General features: G+C 43.9%; 1 protein-coding gene across 1 annotated transcript in view; it reads left to right on the top strand.

Annotated features, from left to right (window-relative positions):
* Positions 1–22,502, top strand: part of DOCK1 (dedicator of cytokinesis 1) — a 484,728-nt gene that overhangs the window by 124,411 nt on the left and 337,815 nt on the right. Inside the window, exon 23 of the mRNA XM_012655364.1 lies at positions 5,963–6,071. Coding sequence (XP_012510818.1) covers positions 5,963–6,071 — 109 coding nt within the window. The remainder of the gene's footprint in view (positions 1–5,962; positions 6,072–22,502) is intronic.

The raw sequence follows: 22,502 nt of genomic DNA, 5'->3' as shown, positions 1-22,502 counted from the left end.
GGCTAATTTAAAAAAAAAAAAAAATTTTTTAGAGATGGGGTCTCAGTATGTTGCCCAGGCTGGTCTTAAGCTCCTGGCCTCAAGCAGTCCTTCCACTGTGGCCTCCCAAAGTGCTGAGATTACATGCATGAACCATCACACCGGTCTCTTCCTTGTACTTTTAACCCAGAATGTCTGTTGTCTGAGAGCTCAGAACTTCCCTAACTCATTCCAGGTTACAAACTCCTACTTAACTGTAGGCTCTGCAGAGACTTTCTTCCCCGTTAGTTTGGGGGTCACTCTGAGACTACTGTCAGTTTCTCTTTGGCTTTAAGTCATTGGAGCCCTAAGTGACTCACAGATGTGATTCAGTCCTGTTGGGTTGCATAGAAATGGGCTGAAGTGCTTAGCTGACGATTGTGCTGGACTAGGAAGTGTTCTGGGTTAAAGTCCTCAGGAATGCCTTTGTCCTGGTCCCTGGCATCATGGCACAGCCCATGGCCCCTCAGCCTGCCTTTGTCCTGGTGTGGACCCAGCAGAAGCCAGGCATTATGTGAGCTTTGCTGGGATAACTTGTTTGTCAAAAGAGCTGAAACTGTCAAGGACACAAAGTGGTCAGAAGCTGAGTCGCAAAAATTGCTAAAATGCCATCAGGCTTCCTAAGCCTCCAAGACTGCTGTGTGTGCATTCCTGACCCTGTCTAACCACATGGTGCAGCGATCATGGTGATGTTGAAGACCCTTGTCCTTTCCTCCCTCTCTTCCTCTCTTTCTCTCTTCTCCCCAGCCCCTTTCTTCTCTCCCTCCCTTCCTCCTGTCCTAGACCCTTTCTTTCTCCCTTCCCTCCCTCCATTGCTTCTTCCTTCATCCATAAATACTTAATGTGCTTTTGAGCCCTGACTATATCCCAGACATTAATAGTTTGACTTAATTTTTTCTCTAAATGTTTTCTAAGTGTGCTCTTGGCTGCCTCCTATAGTTCTTGAGGGGGAAGAAGGAAGTAGTATTCCTTTTCAAAACATAGAACACAGTTGTAGCTGCATTGTGTGGATATGATAATAACTTATTAAATTTAAATCTGTAGTCTAAAACTGTTGAGAAGATGTTTTAGTGTCTTACAGATTTTTTTAGTAAGAAAAAATTCATGCCCTTAGAATCACAGACAGAAGGGCTGAAGTTTTGTCCTAATGTCTCCCTTTGTCCTCACTCTAACTCCCCATTGTCCTGCCATAACATGTCACTTGATACTTCTTCATCTGTGACATCAAAGGCTTTAATTTTAGATGAAATCCTATTTCTACCTTGTATAGACAACTTAACGAAAAAGAAGTCCTGTGTCCCACGCAAATGTCTAGAATGTTTGATCCTTGACGAGTCTAAGCAGGTTTCCTGTGTGGTGTTCTGAGAGGTGGGCAAGAAAACAAACTAGGGCTCTCATTTTCTTACCTGCAACACATTTATTTACCTTGGGAGAAAAACAATTGTGCTCACAGCTGGAATTGACAAGTGTGTTTTTCTTTTTGCAGTTGTTCTAAAGTTTTGAGATCTTTTATTTTTCTGCCTCTTTCAAAATGGTCTGCTGTGTTTTCCTATAATGCAGTAGCTTTGTTAAATTCCAGGATACTTGACAGTAATTATTCTTCCAAAGAACAAAGAGGTGAAATTTCAAGATGAAGATATGGAAGCTTATCATAGTTATCTTACTATCTTTTTTGCTATGCAGTTCCATACTTTCTGTTTTGTTTAGAAAGCTTATTATGTTTCGAAACGAGAACAGCAGTTTAAAAGCTCTGGCCCACAGACATTTGGTTCCCGGGGAACCCACTGAGAGGTTCTTGACAGCCAGGGGCGCTTCTCTGCTGGTTTTTGTTTGTCTGTATTTCGTGTGTGGGCGGATCACATTAACTAGAAAGCCAGAAAACAAGACATCCTGCATCAGACCTTCCGAATCCAATTACTAAATCTACTTATTGCTCAGCTCCTCTTCTGTCTTCCCTGTGCTTTGTAGAGTTCCTGCCTGTCATCTGGTGTTAGCTCTGTGAATAATTAGTTATTGATCATGAATAAATTGTGCAGATCTTTTTGCTATCATTCCCTGGGTCACAAAATAGAATGTAGTTAATAGACAAATATCCTATCATTCCTTGTTAATGAATACTTATTTAAATAGAGCAAGGAATGAGTAGCTCTTATTCATCTATTTATCAATAGTCTCTTGAGTTCTTTTCTTGCCAGACTTTCCTCCACCTCAAGGTGAGTCAAACAAGTGACTCTTCCTGGTGTATTTGATAAATCCAAGAGGTGAGATTCTAGAGACTTCCCCAATGATCATTTGTAACAGAAAGACGCTTCAAAGGGATCACTGTAAAAGGCTATCAACCATTTATATGTTCTAAACACGTTGGTTGGCAGCAGGGAAACTGATTATTAAATTTTCATCCTTGACAGGTTCTTAGTAGAATTTTGAAAATAATACATAAAGATTTATTAATTATGCTTTATAGATTTTGAAGCTGTGTGGGGGCACACAGATTTATAATTGTGATGTCTTTCTTGTGGACTTACTCCTCAATGAACTTGAAAAGTTTCTCTTTATCTTTTGATTAGTGTTTACATGGAATTCTTTTTTTCATTCTTTTATTTTCAACCTGTGTCTTTATATTAAATGTATGTCTCTTATTTATAGCATGTAGCTGTATTTTTATTTCATACAGTCGGGCAATCTTTTTAAGTGAGTGTTTCGTTCATTTACCTATAATGTAATTACGTAATGTGTTGGATTTATATCTGTCATCAGTCCCTTAGTTTTCTCTTTTACCCATCTGCGTTATGTTCCCCTTTTCTTCCCTTTTTGCCTTCTTTTGCATCTATTAAACTTTGTTTCTTATCATCCCACTTTCTACTTTTTGACATATTAGTTAAACATTCTTTTACTACTCTTATAACTATTATCATAGTGATGGTAACATGCATGTTGGACTTGTTATAGAGTAATTAAAATTGTCACTGTTACTACTCCCCTAAGAATGCCAGACATGGCTAGGAAAATAGCACACTTTAGCTTCATTTTCTCTTTCTTCTCTTATATGTTGCTGTTGTCATACATTTCAATTCTACATATATTTTAAACTCCATAAAACATTACTATTATTTTGTACAGTTAGTATTTATTTGATGTGTTTTATATTTTTTGTTGTTTTTCGTCCTTCAATTCCACATTTCCCTCTGGGGTCATTTCCCTGGGTCCAAAGAATGCCCTGTAGAATTTCTTTTAGTCTAGGCCAGCTACGGGCTTTGTTTGTATGAAAATGATGTATTTCATCTGTGTGTTTGAGGGATATTTTTATTTACTATAGCATTCTAGGTTGGAGTTGTTTTTTTCCTCCAGAAGTTATTCTGTTCTCTTGGTGAGACGTCAGCTTTCAGACTTGGCTGTCACATCTTTGAGGTAAATGGTATCTTCTTCTCTGGCTGCTTTTACAGTTTGTCTCTTTTCCTGTGGCAGCTGACAGTCTTACTATGGGTTGCATAGGAATGCTTTGCTTTTCATTTATTCTACATTGGATTTTTGAATTTTTGGATTGATGTCTTTTATCAGTTTTGGAAAAGTGTGGCCATTATCCATTCTAATGTTACCTTCGCCCCATCATCTCCCTCCTTTTCTTCTGGCACGTCAGTTATATGTATATTTGATTTCTTCATTGTGCCCACATATTCCTAACACTCTTGTCTATATTTTCTTCCTCTGTACTTATGTTATCTTTCGGTGAATTGTCTTCCATTTCACTAATTCTGTCTCTTGCTGTGTCTACTCTAGTTAACCCATATAATGGATTCTTAATGCTAGATAGTATATTTCATAGTTTTAGAATTTCCACTTGATTCTTTTTTATAGATTCATTTCTCTACTAAAAAATTTCATTTCACCTTTTATTTTTCCCATTTTTCTATTTTTCATATTTCTATCTTTCTATTTTCTATTTTAGAATATAATAATTTCAGTTATTTTGGTGTACTAGGTAGCAAACTATAATATCTTGATCACTCATGGGTCTGTTTCTGTTGTCTTATTTTTCCTCTTTTACTTGGTCCTATGGTTTGGCTTTTTGCTGAGTTTAATAATTTTTGTTTGGAGGCAGGACTGTTTGTATGTAAATTTGTAGAAACTTCAGAGGATGTGATGATCTTCTTTAACAGATAATTTTCCTGCCTTCTTCTAGGCAGAGGAAGTGGGGCTGACCACCTTACTCTAACCAGAGACTACTCAGTCAAGGCTGTGCTTTAGCCTTGGTAAACCTCAGTCTACATTTAATTTGTTCCTGCCTTTCCATGATTTTCAACTTGAGATTCTGCTGTGTTACCTGGGACTCCGTCTCTGGCATTTTCCAAACTTTAGTCATTTTCTTTGACAACTGATAAAAATTCTTTACTCTGCTTTATAGAGGTTTTGATTTTGGATTTTAGTCCTCCACCCCATGCAGCTTCAGGAATTAGCAAGTGCCCTGAGGGGAAAAATGATTGCATGATTGAAGCCACCCAACCAAGCCTTGCACCAGTCTGCCAAATGTTTTCTATGCCACCTACAATCAGAAGTTCAGTCCTCTGTAATTTTAATTGTTTGGCACATCATTTAAGCAAACCCCTATTTGAAAACCCTTATTTACAAAATAGGTACACTAGGTTGCAATTTCCCATTTTACACAGAATTCGTTGCTGTACAGTAGAACTCATTTACATATAAGATTACCTCTAGGGTAATTAATTATCACTTAGTTTACAAAATTTTCCATTGTACACAAGTTTTCAGGTATGGTATACTTTTAATTAGGCAGAAAATAGTCTATTAATAAAACATCTGAGTCTTAATCTTCTAAAATGCAAATACATTGCTTTTTAGTAACACAGCAACTTGAAGTAACTGCTAATAAATAATTTATAGATGAAAGCTACTTACAATTAATAACATATTAGCATGCACATAACCAATGTACAACTTTCTTATTATCCATTTATTGAATATGCACCATCTTGTGAAAATTTTTGCTACCACTATTTCTAAGATGAATGAATATGTATAGTATCATTACTTTGAAATAAAGTAATTCTGAATTTACTATTATTAATAGAATATCATTTTTAAATGATTATAAGATCATGGTAAGTGTAGGCGATGAAGTGTCTTTGTGATTGTCAATTTCTGACTCTATGGGTTTAAAAACACTGGCAGAAAACATACCAAATATTAACTGTAATTTTTGTGGGTTGGGATTAATGCTGAATTTCTCATCCTTCTTCCTTCCTTCTCTTCCTCCCTCTGTCTCCTCCTGCCTTAATCTCTTCCTTTCTTTGTGTTTTCTGTGTCCTTCAGATTTATATTAATAAAATGTAGTATGTTACAATGGAAAAAAAAAACAATAGTATCATTAAGAATCAGCTTCTTTAATGTGGAGGCTCCACAGTTGAATGGTCTAGACTAATCTGATTGCCAAATTGCCTTCCATGTTTCATGGATGCTGAGGAAACGGGCTCACCTTCTAACTTGTCACCCAGGCAGTTCCACTGATGGCTCCAGACACAGGATCAAAAAGTGTTAAGCAGGCCGCTCACGCCTGTAATCCTAGCACTCTGAGAGGCCGAGGCGGGCGGATCGTTTGAGCTCAGGAGTTTGAGACCAGCCTGAGCAAGAGCCAGACCCCGTCTCTACTAAAAGTAGAAAGAAATTAATCATGGAGACAACTAAAAATATATAGAAAAAATTAGCCGGGCCTGGTAGCACATGCCTGTAGTCCCAGCTACTTGGGAGGCTGAGGCAGAAGGATCGCTTGAGCCCAGGAGTCTGAGGTTGCTGTGAGCTAGGCTGACGCCACGGCACTCACTCTAGCCAGGGCAACAAAAGTGAGACTCTGTCTCAAAAAAAAAAAAAAAAAAAAAAAAGTGTTAAGCATTCTCTGCCAGATGCCACAGTTTCATGTGTTTCTTTGCAGACTATATGAAAACAAAGGAGAGGCCGACTTTGTGGACTCTCTGCTGCAGCTGTTCAGATCCATCAATGACATGATGAGCAGCTTGTCGGACCAGACCGTCCGGGTCAAGGTAAGCACTGACCACATGCAGAGCAGACATTTATGGTAGGATTTTCACTGAAGTTCATCAACATGCCCAAGATGCTGTAGTTGTTAATATCAGACATCTCATTTGATTTCAACAGCTGTACTTTCTTTATAAATTTTTTTTAATTTTCAGTTGGCACGTAATAACTATACATATTTAGGGGATACAAAGTGATTTTGCACACATGTATACAATGTGTAGTGATTAAGGTACTTAGCATGTCTATCACCTTGAACATTTATTGTTGCTTTGTGTTGTGAACATTCAAAATCCTCTCTTCCAGCTTTTTGAAAATATACAATAAATTATTGTTAACCACATTCACCTTACAGTGTTATAGAACACCGGAGTTTATTCCTCCCACCTGTGTGTAACTTTGTATCAAGTAGATGAAGGGCTTCCCCCCGCCAGCTGAGAGGACTACACCCTGCAAAGACCTTGAGTGGGAAGCCCAGGAGTCTCTTTTGTAGTCAACAGACTCATGTTCCATGTGCAGTGAAATTCCTTTTTTCTTTCTCCTTAGGTACTCTTACATATTTTCATTGCTTATCTCTGCTCATTGGCAAAGAGAGGTTTGGGAGAATTGATGAGAATCATGTTTTACACCTCATTTGTGAGGGCATCTCCTCATCCGAGAGGATGGGGAGGCTGAGGCTGATGGTGCCTCGCCATCAGTCAGACCTCAGGCTACACCTGCAAGTGGTGCTGTATCTTTGTCCTTCAGTGGATCTTTGGCTGTGCAGTACAGTGAGGATCTAGCATTCTTGTCCTCCCTCACTTCTCCCCATTTTGGATGACCTTATCTTGCCCTGTTGTCCCCTGCAAGGAAGATGACTTCCACGCCTGCGAGGCCTGAGTGTTCTCCAGGACACACCCTGGTGTGGAGGTGCCCAGGAGGTGGAGTGTAGGGAGGGCACAAGGAGCAGCCCCAGGACCTCACACTCCTGTGCACCCCCATTATGGCTGTGTTCGTGGGGCTGACGTGTTGCAGCAGGAGCTGTGCAGTTTGCTGCCTGTGCTAACGCCTTCAAAGAATAAGAATCTTCCGAATGATTAACTTGTACCTTTCTCTCAACTGCTCATGGTAGATGCTTCTATTCCTACTTTCCTCTTTTAATGTTTTTTTAATATATAATTTCAGGAAGCATCCTTATGGCATTGTCTTAAAAGTGTTTTGTGCAAGTCATTTCCCAGCCTTAAAGCTTTGCCATATGCCCCGGAACAAAGATGTCTGTGTGCTGAGACGTGTCTCATGGTTGCTGTGACCAAGGAAACCAGCGTAACTAGGCATGAATCATGTCAGAACTTACCTTTCATCTCCAGGTGGTGCAGCTGTCTGGTAGAGCCATTGGATTCTTCACTATTATTTCTTGATCTTTACATGAATTTGTTTTAACAATTGGTGACCTATAGAGAAAGAAATGTATGTGGTGCATATGTTAAAGTTTAGATGAATTATTTTGGCAACTTGATATTTCCTAAAGCTGCTTTATTGTTCCAAGGTTAAAATTTGCTATGCGTTTGGTACTTTTACTACTGAATTCAGTGGCATTTTAGAAAAACAGACGCCTATAGTGTAAGAATAGATAAAAATTACAGGAAGTTTTGAGCCCAGAAGTAATTTTAGATTGCTAAATATATTCTTACATTATTAAATTTGATTGGGCTTGACTTGTGTCTGCCTACCTCCCTTGAAGTCAAATTATTTAGTGACTGGAGACGGGAAGACCTTTCTTCAGTGGGTGTTTTATTATAAGACACCAGCAAATTCAGTGACGTTCATGCATTGATGCAAACCTTACATCTGCGAGACAGATGCACAGTGTTTTATTTGACGTGTTGCTTCCCTTGCTACTAATTTGGTATCATATTATTTCACGATCGGTGCTCTCTCACCTTCAGAGGTTTAAGGATTCCCAGGGGACTCTGGTTTTTGTGTCGTTTTAACTCTTTCAGTTTCGCCGTGTTAGAGTGGACATACAGTGAGTTGTCTTCTGTAGAGAAAGGATTTTTCCGAGTGTGGCATTTCTTAGGGTTTAAATGTTTTTTCCCCAAGGGCGGCCCTTGTTGGCTGTTTGACTTCTGGGATTATCTGTGTGCCCTCTTGCCTTCTTGCCTTTATTCCGGGCGACCTGACGCGTGTTCCCTGTCCGAGAGAGCCCCTGCGCTGTTGTCACCTTCTCAGAACTGAACCCAGCCCTTACGTTCACTTTGCAGATGAGAGTCAGCCACGGGAGTCTGCCTCGGTGAAAGGAGAGCAGGAGTTGTTTCAGATGGTAATTTATTGCCGGATACACGTGGCCTCAGACTAGACTTTTTCAACAGCACTGTTTTCTATTCGACTTTGCGACAAAGTTTTTACCAGGGTGACTGAAGTGAGAAAGCACACAAATGGAGGGCAGCAGGGCAAGTTTTCATGTCAGGTGGGAGAGGAAACCCCAGTGGGGGTGTGGACGCAGCCTCCCTGGCTGCTCTCTGCCCGGTGGCCCCGCAGGTCGCCTCTCCTTCCCAGGCTCCGGCTCTGCGGCGTCCAGGTGTTTCTGGAGACACCCGTCTGTGCCGCCTTATGCCCCTCACTTAATGCCCGGCAGCCTCAGGGACACAGCCAAACACTTAAAAAAATTTTTTTTTGTGGTGAAATAACATGAAATGTCCCATTTTAACCATTTCTAAGTGTGCCGTTCAGTGGCATTAAGTACGGTCGCATCGCTACACAGGAGCCGCCACCATCCATCTTCAGAAGTTTTAGTCTCCTCAGACTGCGTCTCTGTCCGTTAAACGCGCGCAGCCCCTCCCCCCCCAGCGCCGGGTCTCGGTTCCGGTTCCGGCTGTGTCTGGCGGCGGACCACCCTGCGCCCGCCGTGTGGTGCCGTCAGGCGGCGTCCACCTTCGGCGTTCACCTTCGGCGGTCGGCGTCGTTTACTGCGCATCAAGTCTTCCCGTTTCTCCCAGTCGCGGCGTGTGTCAGGATGCCCCGCTTGTTCAAGGTAACGTCCACCGAGCGTGTCTGCCGCGCTCGCGCGCGCATGCTCGGGCGGGTGCCTGGGCTGCTTCCGCCTCCCCGCCGCGGTGAGCGACGCCGCGTGGACGGGCGCGCGCCGGCATCTCGCTCTCCGTTCTCTCCGGGGTGTGACCGGATGTGGACTCGCTGGGTCCTGTGGTAATCGTATGTTTAATTTTTCGAGGCATTACCTGCCGTTTTTTACCACGCTCCACTATTTCACTTAAATTCTTTTTACATTCCTGTTGACTTGACCTCAGCAGCTGTTTCCGGCAGCTTCTCCAGCCCCCACCTCGGAGCGCCCCTGCGTCACTCTCCCTTCCCCCTTCCTTCCACCCCACACTGCGACCCTCGGCCTGTGCTGAGGTCCCCGCCGTCCTCTCCCCCATCACCGTTTCCTCCCCGTCTTGCTCACCTGTCTGCATCTCAGGCCGCCGCTTCCCTTTGCCCACGGCCGGGCCCGGAGTTCTGACAACCGCGACTGCGCGTTGCGGGTCCGCCTCGCCACCGGCTTCTCTCTCTGTCTCCCGCCCTGTGGGAAGGTCCTTGTCCCCGTCGCCGCCGCCCTCCGGTTCTTCTCCCTGCTCCGCCCGTGCGATTGTGGCCTGTCCGTCCCCGTGGCACCTCCCATGTGGCATCTCGAAGCCTCGTGAGTCCCTTCTGTGGCCGCTCTTCCCTCAGCTGTCCCCTGTCCCAGTGTCGTGACCCGCTGTGCTTGCGCCGGTCCTCAGTGCCTCCGGCTGAAATTACGGCAGAAAATCTCCGGGCATCTATTTCAGCGTTTTCCTAAAATTCGCATCTGGCGATAAGTTGCCTTTTCTCAAAAGCTGTGATCCTCTCCAGCTGCCGGGAGAAAGGGGTCGGACTGGGCTGTCCGCCACCCAGGCAGGTCACGGTCACCCGACCGGTTTCCTGGCCTTCGCCTCCCCCGCAGACGCCGCACACCTCGTGTTCCGAAGCCGCTCGAGGGTCGACTCCCCGCACCCGTGGCTGATGGAAATAAGCGTTGGCTCCAAGTGCTAGAATAACAATAGCGGATGTTTACTGTTCAGAGTATTTCCTGTTTCCAACTTATTTGGTCCTTACAATGACCCTATTAAGTCGATACCATCAGTGCTTTTAGACCAAGACACTGAGGCCCAGAGATGTTAATTAACCTTCCCAAGGCAACACAGGAAGGTTGGGGTCCAGCGCTGGTTTAAGCTTCACTTGCCCGGTTCCAGAACCTCTTCCCCATTCAGCTTCCTTAGCGGCAGTGTTGCTGAGCACCAGCTATCCCATGGTGTTCAGAAACAGGGCCTGTACCCGCCGTCCACATCAGTGGATCATGGGTCAGTTCTGGCTGGAAAGAGGTAGATGTTATTCCTTGCAGAGCTTCCCATCTAAGTGGAAATAGTCTATGTACATGCATAAAACAATTAAAAAACGTTGATGATATGCCACAAAAGTTGGAAGTCTGAAAGGGAGAAGAACTGAGAGCGTTAGAAGCGGTGGTCACGAGGCTTCAGGGAGAGGGAGAGCTGGGTGGTGGCCTCGCGTGTCGGCAGTAGGTGGTTCTGTTTCTTGACCACTCAAGAAATGGCAATGGATGGCAATGCTGGATTGGGGCGTTTGGGGCTTTGCAGTCGGTTGTCACAGGCATTGAAATTTACACTCAATTCCATAAATATTTCATACCTTCCCTGTGGGACGACCCTGGAAAAGACTGCCCATGCAGTCTGTTGTTCTCTGTGCTGTGTTAGGGAGGATGACAAGTAAGGCCGGAGAATTCCAGAGTTTTCTGTAGAAGGAAGCTTTGACCATAATCCACAGTAAGAAATGGATTCTTACTCAGTGAGTGTGTGTGTGTGTGTGTGTGTATGGTATATGTGTATGCATGTGTGTGCACACATGTGTGTATATGTGTGTGTCGTGTATATGAAGCTGAAAATGGTTCATGAAAACATTTTCACTTACTCCACGTGATGCATTCTGGCATTTTCTGCTCTATTCTAGTCTCCTTTAGTCTGTGCTAGACTAATGTATTTCACTGAAAAAACTGCTGGTTGACAGGCACTAAATTTATTTCATGAGCGGCTAATGGATTTCAACCCACAACTGAAAAACGCTGCTCCTTCCCAGTCTTTAGTGTTCTTCCCCTGTGTCTCCTGTTAAGTTTATTATGAAAATATTATCATTAGTTTTCTGTGTTTCTTGCATTGTCCAGACAAGCCTTAGGCCCCTGGCGCTCAGGCAAGTTTCGCCACTGCCCTGTGGATTGGATGGGGGTGAAGATTAATTGAATCTGGACCACCCCATGCTGAAGTTGGCACACAAATGTGTGAGGGTTTGTCTTCCTTCCGGGGAACTGTCCCTGGGGAGCAGGCTTCCCTGCCTCTTCCCACTCTAACCATCTCATAGTGCCGTTTCCATCTGGCCTCTTAGAAAGGAATTATGTTGGAAACAAGCTATTCTGTAATCTCAGGAAATACAGTTGATGAGTGAATTTTGCCCTCCAAGAGGCACATTTTTAATTTCTTTAAAAATAATTTCCTGGCTTGAAATGAAGCATACTTGCTTGCTTTATGTCTTATTCCAAATTCTTCCTTATGAGAAATTTTCACTGCTTTTTGTCTATTTATTTCCAAGCCAGCATCTGGGGTCCACACTGGTACTCAAAAAATTTGTACATTTAGAATTTTATTGTCCTCACGAAAAATAGTGTGAATGTATTAGGGAGGGTGACAAGTAAGGATCAGATATGATAAGATTTGCTTTCAGATGAGGAAATTGGGTTCTACCCAGTAACTTTTGGCCCACCTGCCACCTCACTTGTGGTAACAGCAGCTCCTCACTTAGCCCCTTCCTCTGTATGTGTTCAGCATTTCCATAAAGATATGAAGTCCTGTTAGTTGTGTTAATCAAAGCAGGCATTTATTATGTCCTTGCCCTCAGTTTTAAAATTAATATGTGATCGGGTTGGAAAAATAGAAAATACCAAAAAATTAATTAAGAAAAATGAGAATGATTTATCACCTTTCCTCCCAGAGATTACACTGTTAGCATTTCTGTCTTTGTAATTGTGTTTTCTTCTCATTTAGCGTCATCTTAAATATACTCATGTATCTCTGTGTATTAAGTCTGTGTAGTATATATTCCTGTGTGTATACACACCCACACTTTTACAATGCTCATTGGCTACGTTTATTTCCATACGTCCTTAATTGTTTTTCAAGAACATGTGTTTCAAGGTTACATATTACCTCATGGTTGTATTATAACTTCTTTCATCAGTTTTCTATTTGAGGGCACTTAAATGGTTTCTGGTTTTCATTTTCATAAGCGGTGCTTGGCTGACCCTCCCTGTTTACGGCAAGGACCTTGTTCCATCTGGTTTGCTCTGAGGCTCCTGGATTTCCAAATGCTCTAAAGTCCTGTGAAAGTCATGATCAAGGCTAGTGGGATGTGCCTCCTAGATGATGAATCTGCATGTCATTCATCTGGGTCATTTCTGTTAAATGTGACTGTCTGGACTTGGTTTTCTGCTGGCGCCCTGGTCTGTCTGTGATTCCATGACATTCTACACTTCGTAGGGTTGAACTACTCCTCCGCGATGTTGCGTGGCAAGGGAGACATTTCATCTCTTTCAGAAACTACGTGCTTTTGTAATCTTGGCTTACGTTGGTGCAGGATTGTTGGCCAAGTTAGCTAAGGAGGAGAGAACTCTGGTGAGTTCAGGTCTCTGCCCGGATGAATCTGGTCCTGGAGTGAACCAGACAAGGAAGTATCGGGGCCATCACAGACTAGCATGCAGCAGCTTAAAGAAATTGGGAAGCATATTCAGACAGAAAGATTTACTAAGAGCAAGTGATAAAATATTTTACTTTCTTTATCTTGAGGTGGAGGGGGGGGTTTGATTGTGTTAATTGGTCTAGGAATGCCATGGGTGGGAGTTAGGATGTGACTTGTAAGTTTCTCATCATTCCTGCGGACAAGGATGCAATGGTTTGGCAGGGGACCTTCAAGGTCATGTTACTCCTGGGTGGGACAGACTTGTCGAACCAGACTGTCGGGCAGCTGAGGGCTGGCAGCTCAGGCGGAGCCAGCCGTGACAGGAATCACCAGGCCAGGCCTTCTGGAAAGTCCTCCTACTGACACAGAGAAGACAGAGAGGTCCCAGAGTCAAGGCGGGGGAGGGTAACTATCCAAACTTGGAAGTTATATGGGTCTCCTAGGATTGCTGCAGCTACCAAATAGCATAAATTTGGTAGCTTAAAACAGCAGAGATTTATTCTCTCACAGTTCTGGAGATTAGAAGTCTAAAATCAAGGTGTCAGCAGGGAGGGTTCCTTCTGGGTGCTCTAAGAGAGAAGCCGTTCCATTCTTTCTCCTAGGTGATTGCTGGTAGTCCTTGCTGGCTGGGGCAGGGCAGGAGGACATGGGGTCAGAGTTGGTGCAGCCTCGGGGCTGGGTTCACCTGGGCCGCCTGCCCTCAGCTGCTTGATACTGTAGACTGTTGTGATTTGACAAGTTTGCCCCATACACAGATGATGAGACACTTGTAAGTGAAGTCATCACTCATGTCAAAAAAGAAGCAGCAGCAGAAGAAAAGAGAAAGGTGAAAAAAATATTTTTATGGCTTGCTCTTAGCAAACCTGTGGGTCAAAATGCTCCCAATTTCATTACACTGCTTGCTGGACTGTGGCTCTGCAGAGAGTTCCGCAACCTGGCTGAGAGACAATAGCTCACCAGGTGCTGCAGCATCCCACAGTCTTCTGGGCTGCTTCCTCGGATTCTTCTCGCTCTCTCTGCGGGGAATGATACCACCCATGTGCGCAAGACTGAGCCTGGAGCAGTCTGGATGGATGCACTTGTTTCTTTGACTTTCCACCTCCATTTACAGTGTCCACAGTACATTGCAACAGTTGCAGAAATGGAGCAGTAGCACAGTGTTGCAGAAATGCAACAGTAGCAGAAATGAAAATCATTTTTTTCCTACCACTCTGATCCAGGGTCCAAGTATTTGTATTGAGTTTCTACCGGTTGTGGTGCATGTGCATGAAAATTGTTATGGTTACAACCTAGAAAATTTTTGGTTTACTGATTTTTTTTTAATCATTACAGTACCTTTCCATATTAATGTGTAGTCATAATTATAACTATAATGGCTGTATGCTGACTCAGAACATGCGCTTGAATTGATGTGCATTCATTTGCTTAATCAAATGATTTTTCATCAAATCAATTTTTCTATTGTTGAATACGAGGATCTTGCTTTTTAGCATTTTAGCATTTTCAGCCTGTAGTGAATGATTTCATCGATAAGTAGTGGGTGGTGTTTAACATTTACTTTCATTTTGTAACCAGTTTCCTCCTGTTCATTACCCCTACATTTTTACCTGTGTCAGAGGACAAGCCTTTAATTTGAGATTACTGAGTTCTGGTCCCTTCCTTGCTTTCCCTTCCACCTTGCTCCTGTGGTGAGGCTCCCTGGAGGAACAAATCTCCTTTGACCATGGGGCTTCGGTGCTCAGGAATCTGGAGTTATTTCCTTCTCCTGCTTGACCTTAGTCTTCATGGCTCTATCCCTGCTGCTGCTCCCCATCTGTGCCCTCTGTTTTGGATCCCACCTCCTGCCCACATGCAAGGTGCCAGCCATCCTTTTCTCCTTCCTCCACTGTGGTCAGGATTTATTCAGTGTTCCTCTGAAAGTGAGCAGGTCTCATGGACAGGTTTATGCCCACAACTTCGTCATTTGTTTGTTCATTTATTTTAAGAATTCATTCAATCATGTGCTCATTCTACTGTGTGCCAGGTACTGTGCAGTCATACAGACGGGCTCTGTGTTCTCATGGGGGTGAGAACTCCATGTGTTCTATGTTGGACTGAGCGAGACAGGTGTGAACCCAGTAACCACACCCACACCTGTGCAGCTGCACAATTGTAATCAGCGATTTAAAGTAAATTGCAGACAAAAAATTCTTGTTATGGATTGTGGTAAGTCATTTTAAGAAAAAATAAAGTTTGGGGTGACAGGGTATATCGAGGGCATTGGAACAGTGTGGGGGTTCAGGGAAGGTTTCGGGAGGAGCGAGGTTAAGAAAGTGTGGTGTAGGGAAAGTTCCAGGTGGAGACACCAGACGGGAAGATATTTGCTACTTTCAAGAAATTGCGAGAAGATCAGCGTCTGTGGCTGGATAGTGTGGGTGACGAGAAAGCAAGGACCTTGAGAGAACAGAGGGGCAGGGCTGAGTGTATGTGGGGCCTTCCCAATTAGAGGAGGCCACTAGAGAGGGCTGGTCAGGTCAGAGCTGGCTTTTTCAAGGGTCTTTTCAGCTGCTGTCTGCAGAATGGGTTGGAAAGACAGGAGAGGAAGTAGGGAGTGCAGAGCTGTCACGTTACCCAGAAAAGGGGCTGGGGGGAGAGCAGGTTCTCCATCTTGGCCCCCTTGACATTTGGAGCCAGGTTGTTCTTGTCTTGTGCTTTGGAGGAGATTAGCAGCATTCCTGGCCCCTGCCCAGCAGCTCTCCCCAGTCTTGATAACGAAAAGTGTCTCCAGACATTGCCAAATGTCCCCTGCGTGGGAACATCGTGGCGTCGGGGCGGGAGGTTGCTTCTTGTTGAGAACCACTGTGCTGCAGACTTTAGGGAAGGGGATGGACACGTTCACCGGTCTAATCTATAGGCCGTGGTGGTGCATACTTGGAAGGTGAGGAAGAGGGAGGGAAGTGGGAGGGAGGTGTCGTGCCCATCTCCCAAACCTTTGGCTCAGTCAACTGTGTGGACATCGCTAAAGAAGCAGTGAAGACTGTAGAATGTGCAGACACTGAGGGCTTCTGCTGCTGAGCCCCTCTTGAACGTGATCTCCTGGGAACTGTTGCGTTGGTACCCGCCTCTTTGCGTCCTGGGAAGCCTGTGTCCGCACAGAGTGTACTGATATGTCTTATTTGCTTCCTGCTGCACACTTTGGCTGTCTTCTTTGTGTGTATGCGCCTGCCATTTCTAACTACATGACTGTCTTTGAGGACTAGTTTCTCATTTTCTTTTACATTTTGGACAGTGTCCTGCTTCCACCCCTTGTCTGGTGTCTACTTAGTGTGTGCCGTGGGCTGGTTGGCTTTTGGTGTTTGTGTACATGCAGAGCACATCACCATTGGATGCTTGGCTACATAGAGTAGCAGGGGAAAATACCAAACCCAGACTCTGCTGTGTTTGGAGGAAACTTATCTGCTGCTTTTGTCCAGATGGATTGTGGAGCATGAAATAATCCGTATCCCTTCTGTTTGTACAGCACTCTCAGTCACCAAAGCCTTCTGATGCATGTTACTTCTTAGGATCCTCCCAGCACTGTCATGGTGGCCGGTAAAAATAATAATGAAAAATCTTTCTTAAAGGATGGGAGAGAACATAATCATGTGAAGTCTGTGTGTCTTAATAGCTGAGTCATTGATGGAAACATTTGTACCCCACATCTACTGGCTTTTGTCTGGGATCTTCTAATGCAGCTGTCCCCTGGAGCCTTTCAGAGAGAGGCCAGGGTTAGTACAGATCAGTCTAACCAGTGTCTTCTCAAGTGAACCTAAGAGACCAAGTCTGCAAAGGCTTATGTGCCCCTCATTTATGGAGTGGAATTTATGAATGCATTTTCTGTAGGTATTTATATTAATGGATTCTTTTTATATTTTATGTTTCTGTGGCACTGAAGCCTATGTTGATTGCAAATTGCATAAAGCTCAAATAAGAGCTAAATAAAAGGAAAGATATTCCATGTTTATACATACTCAATATTGTTAAGATGCCAGTTCTTCCCAGCTTGATCTACAGATTCACTGCAACCCCAGTCAGAATCCCAGTAAGTTACTCTGTGGATATTGACAAACTGATTCTGAAGTTTATGCATAAAGGCAGAAGACCCAGAATAGTCAAGGCCATACTGATGGAGAAGAACAAAGGCAGAGGCTGACCTATCCACTTTCAAGTCTTGCTCTAGAGCTGCAGTGATCTAATTGTATAAACCCAACTCAAATTTGCTTCAGAAAGAAGGAAATGAACTGATTCTTGTAGCTGGCGAGTCCAAGGCATTAGCCCTGAGTGTGTTTAGGATTTAGAAGATACCCTTCTGCTGGGCTTGGTATTTGCTTCTTTCCATTGGAGAGAAAAATTACTGCCAGTAGCCAGAGGCTTGCATTTCTCTTTTTTGTCTCACAATTCTAGAGGAATTCTAGAGTCTCTCTCTTCAAGGCCATGTCAGTCTTCAGGCAAAACCCTCATTAACCTTCTTCATTTAGGTTGAGGGTCTGTCCCTGAAAGGAAAAAGACTCTATGAAGTTGAAACAGAAGTAGAGTCTTTGTGGATGCAGAAAGTGGAGAAAGAAGGATGAGAGGACTCGCAGGATGGCTGAAGGGACATTTGTAAATGCAGCAGAAGCCAGGGCAAATTGGTGACTTTGTGAAATGGGCTTTGCAGCTATTCTTTGGACCTGTCTGCTGGGCTGATGGAAAGGGTAGTTAAAACCTCCATTTAGGATTGGTGTGCAGCCGGCATGCCAAGTAGTTTGAACCGAGGCTCGGGAGGAGACCAGACGTTAAATATGCCCAGAAAGAATTTTATTGGGAAACCTGTCAACTGTACTACAGTATTAGCAAGTGTGAAAAAGGAATAGTTCATATGTGAGCTTAAAAAATCATCAGCTCTGTTATAGTTATATTGAATACTTAGAAAATTTAATTAAAACCATTTTGCACAACTTTATGATGGAATAAATTGTTTTTGTTTATGTATTGATGAAGTCATGGAGGTTATGTGAAGTTGGATTTCTAAAGCACCCAAGTAGTTAACATTAGGGAATCAGGGAATTAGGGAGCGGGAGAGTCATGCCCTCACGGTTTTCAGGAAGTTACCTGGGAATAGAGGGGCCCTGGGTGGGAGGATCAGACCCCAATTTCCTGTTCTTCATCTTACTGCTTTTTCCATGACATCACTCAAGTCAGATTTTAAATTTGCACATTACACTGGCTTTATTTAGAATCCTGTGCCAGGCAGTATAGTTTTGATTAGAAACTGAGCAGTATTATTCTCTATGAACTGTGAATGTGACACTTTTATAATTCAAGTAGAATTATTTTTCCCGTGGGAAATCCTATACATTCAATGTGGTACATGGAATTAGGGAAGAGGTAAGGAAAAAGGAGGGGCTATAAAAAGTTTATCTTATTAAAACAAAGCAGGTTTTCTTCTTGTCTCTGTAACCTTTGGATAGTGATTCATAGTCACAGACACTGATATTTTTTTTTAGCATAAATTATTGTCTTCTGTCTAGTTAAATGATTAAGGAAGAACAACAGTCCTCATTGTCTGATTAGGTTAAACATAACTAGGGTATAATTAATATTTGAAGAGGTTATTTTCAGAGAATTCTAAGAAATACACATTAAACATTTTGTGTGGTCACCATTGGAGGTAGAAGAGGTGTTGCTACATCTGAGAAATTAGATGACCACCAGGCCCTTTCCTTGTTTTTCTTTTAAATGATTCATTTTATATTAAGATGGAAAATGATACTATCTGTACCGCCGGGTTTGTCGGGTTGATCATCTTGTGGTAACTGCTGGGCAGGTCATGATCCTGCTGCTGCGTTGCCATTGATGTGTCCTTTGGAGGGGAGCTTTGCAGAGCCATTGTCTGGCTGTCACACTGCCCATTCAAAGGTGGCCCCTCCTCTCTGCCTCCGTCTTTTTCCAGGTCTACAGGAGGGACCCACACTGGTTCAGCAATACGTGGGTTAGCTCCAGGTTGTCAGATTCATTTGCTGAAATTTCCCGTTTGGACGTGTCCAAAGTGTGTGTCCAGCCCCCACCCCGTCTAGTTTCCCAGCTCCCTGCTATAGCCAGCAGTGTCACGGGGGCGGTGGGGGCAGTGAGGTGGGTTGGGGGCTGGGTACTTTTTGGGCTTTGTTGTTAAAACTGTGCCCATCACAAAATCTTGAACCAACAATATAGGAGGACTGTTTTTAAGTGAAATTTACATTTTTTAAAATTTTGATTGCTTCTCAAATGTGGGTAAATAATAAAGTGCCATAAAATAGCACGTGCAAATATACCACTCAGAGATCACTCACTGTTTCCACCCTTTGGTTATGATCGTTTGTGAAATTTTCTGTTCCTCTGTGGATCATATGTGTGTTTTTAAATGAGCCAGTGATAAATTCCTGGCCAAGGTTGTTCTCTGCCTTGTTTGTCCACACAATGTGTGTGAATGTCTTGCCATGAGAATAGGAAACGCCTCTTACTGACAGAGGCCAAGACTGGGTCAAGTCATCAACTGATGAGTTGCTGAGAAATTGAGAACTACCTACAGCAGGTAACACCACAGAGCTCATGTGAAATGATCCACAAAGGTCCAGTAAGAAAACACAAAGAACTGGAAAGCAGGAGTCATGGTGCAAACCTTGGCGAGAACCTTGGAGTTCAAGGTCGAAGGCAATGGTGTGGTGAGGGTCCCTGAGGGGTCCCCACTGCATCCCCGTTTCTCCTCTATGCGCTTAGCCCTTGCAGGATCCTTGGCATTCGGTGTCCTTAGACGGCTGCTCTCTCTAAGCCTGGGCTGGTCTCCAGGCCTGGCCTTACCTCTGCTGATGAGGGGACTTCCTCCTTTGATCCACGGCCTGCACCTGCGCCTGCCTTCATCCTTCCTGGCGGCATTTCCATGTTGGGGCCTGCCCTGCTACCTTCTTTTTGAACACTGGACTTCAGCAGTCCCTCGGCACTTTCCTCCCGTGTCCTTGCCTGGTGTTCAATGCAGTCTGCAGGCCTTGCTGGACAGAGACAGGCAGGTGCCAGAGCCTCTTTGTCTACAGTGAGTGTGGGGGTCAGTGAGTGGGGGGCTGATGCCCTATGGGAATGGCCAGGAGGACGATTCTGGAAAGAAGAAGCTGGGGTAACTTTAACGTCTCTGAAATCAGTTTGCTTGATTTTTATTAAGTTCTTACTGAGAAAGCAATGTTAAGTGCTTTCCAGCTCGTGGATGTTATTGCAAGGTTTAGTATTTTAATATATGTGTACTTTTAACATGCATTCCAAGGTAATGTGAATTAGATTATTTGACTTTATAGTGTATTAAGTGCTCATTTGGTGCCAGCTATGGACTCACACTGGCCAGAGGCCATGAGGAATATGAGAAAGATGTCACATTCTGTCTGCAGGAGAGAAAACCAGGTATCTGACCCCCCAAATAGATGACAGATGGCGTGGTGCATCATTGCATCATGGGTGTCCTGTTGAGAGATTTCAGGCAAGACAAGGGCCCCAAGAAAGTGGCAGGTAGACTGAAACAACCAGACGAGGGCTGCTTAGAGCGGATGGGGCTGGCTCTGAGGTTTGAGGGTGGGCAGGTGTTGATGTGGAGGAGCATCCCGGGGAGGGGCAGGAGAGCTGAAGGAGGCGGCAGGAGGGGGTTGTCTTTTGGGGAAGGCAGGAACTCGGGAGCTGGAGTGGAGTGTTGGGTCAAGAGCAGGGGGCGTGGAGGGAGGCAGCCCTGGTCCCACCCCTGAGGCTCAGCCCTGAGAAGAGGAATATGGACATGTTCTGATGATCAGATGGCAGTATTTGGGATCTTGAGTTGACACTCCAGGAGTTGACATATAGCTTTATTTTTTATTTACATTTAGAAAAGATCTTCCAGGGAAGACATAGGGGAGGAGATGGGCATTTTTTCCAGGGGTCTCCCAGCCAAGTACTAACAAGGCCCGACCCTGCTTAGCTTCTGAGATCAGATGAAGATCGGGCGCATCCAGGGTGTTATGGCTATGAACTCCAGGGGTCTCTTAGTATGAAAATTGCATGAGTTCTTAAAAACCTCATCTTATGGAATTATTTACGAGTTCTTTTATTTTTGTCATGGGATAACTTAAAATGCTTTCCTGGAAACTTGCGCTTGTGCTTTCAGAGTTCTGTGGCTGTTGCTGGGAGCTCCTTCTAGGGTGCGGGGCCACGGGTACCCCCAGGACGGCTGACAGTCCATCCCGGGAAGTTACTTGGTCAGATAACGGCACCAGCTCCTGCCTTCCACTCAGGCTGCCTCCCTCAGCTGGACAGGAAATGAAATAACGTGACATGTTTCGTATGTGCAGTGTATGTGTAGAAAACACCAGTCCTTTTCCAAGTGTGCAATCACCCTTGATAGGGGCCATCTGCCTGACACAAGGGCCTCCCTGCCCCGTGCTCTCCTCCCCTCCCAGGTGCAGGCATGCCTGAGCCTGGCCTGTGTGCTTGTCACTCTGTACCCACCAAATCCTTCCACGTTGCTAAGTCTCCACCTTGGCAGGCTGCAAAGAGCACTGGATTGGGGGGGGTGGACACTGGGCATGTCCCTTCCTCTCCAGGATGTGATCGAGACAGTGTGTGTAGCTGTGCTGTCACCGCACAAAGAATGAAGGTTTGGAATTATAATCTCTTTCTGGAGACAGACCCTATCTCTAGTAATGATTCTTCCCTTAAAGTCGTCTTCTGATATTACTACAGCTGCACCAGTCTGTGTGTGAGTGTTTGTGTGCAGTATTGTTTTCATCCTCTTACATCCAGTCTCTTTGTTTGTATATTGAAGGGCAGCATATTGGGAGCAGCGTGTCGTTGTTGTTTCTGTGTTCCCCAATCTGACCACCTCTGCTTTTATTTGGAGTATTTGATCTCTTGCTTTTTTTTTTTTTTTTTGCTTAATAATCCCTTTATCAAAAAGCTGAATTTTAAATTGAGGTATAATTTATACATATTGAAAGACACGGATCTGAAGTGTACAGCTTAATCAGTTTTGACAAATGCTTGCACCGGTGTAACCCACACCTCCATCAGAATAAAGAATGTTTCCATCACTAGTCCCCGGACATTTGATGCGTTTACTGCTAGTATTAGGTGCATTTCTTCCACTCTCTCCTCTGGGAATCTGAGCCTCTCAATCCCATTTGCCTCAACAGCACTGGTCCCTTTGGACTAAAACTTTTTACTCCACTGAATTTTCTTGTTTTGGTCAGTAGCATAAAGGAAAGGGTTTAAAATGTGTTCTGCGGTTCTTTCTGCAGTTACTCTCTGTGATCTTCCTCCTCTCTCACTCAGAACGAATGGTCACCTCTTCAAAATAGACAATGAACATCAAAGAAAACCTTGCATACGCTGCGAATGATAAAATGCCATCATTTGCTTGCATTGGGAAGTAATTTCTTTTAAGTATGCATAGAGACAGGTTTAAAAAAATATCTGTTGAGAGGATAATGCGATAGTCCTTAGTTAGAACTGCTATACCTTTGGATTTTAATCATAGCTCCCAGAATTAGCATGCCAGTTGTGTGACATTTAAAAATCTTTTCCCAGTTCATTTTTTTTTTTTTGGCACTATGTTGAGTTTAGTGGAGCAAGGTCTCATTCACACCCCACTTATTCAT

This window comes from Propithecus coquereli, unplaced genomic scaffold, assembly GCF_000956105.1.
Source record: "Propithecus coquereli isolate 6110/MARCELLA unplaced genomic scaffold, Pcoq_1.0 Scaffold473, whole genome shotgun sequence".
Classification (NCBI taxonomy): Eukaryota; Metazoa; Chordata; class Mammalia; order Primates; family Indriidae; genus Propithecus; species Propithecus coquereli.
This window is presented reverse-complemented; position numbering and strand designations above follow the sequence as displayed.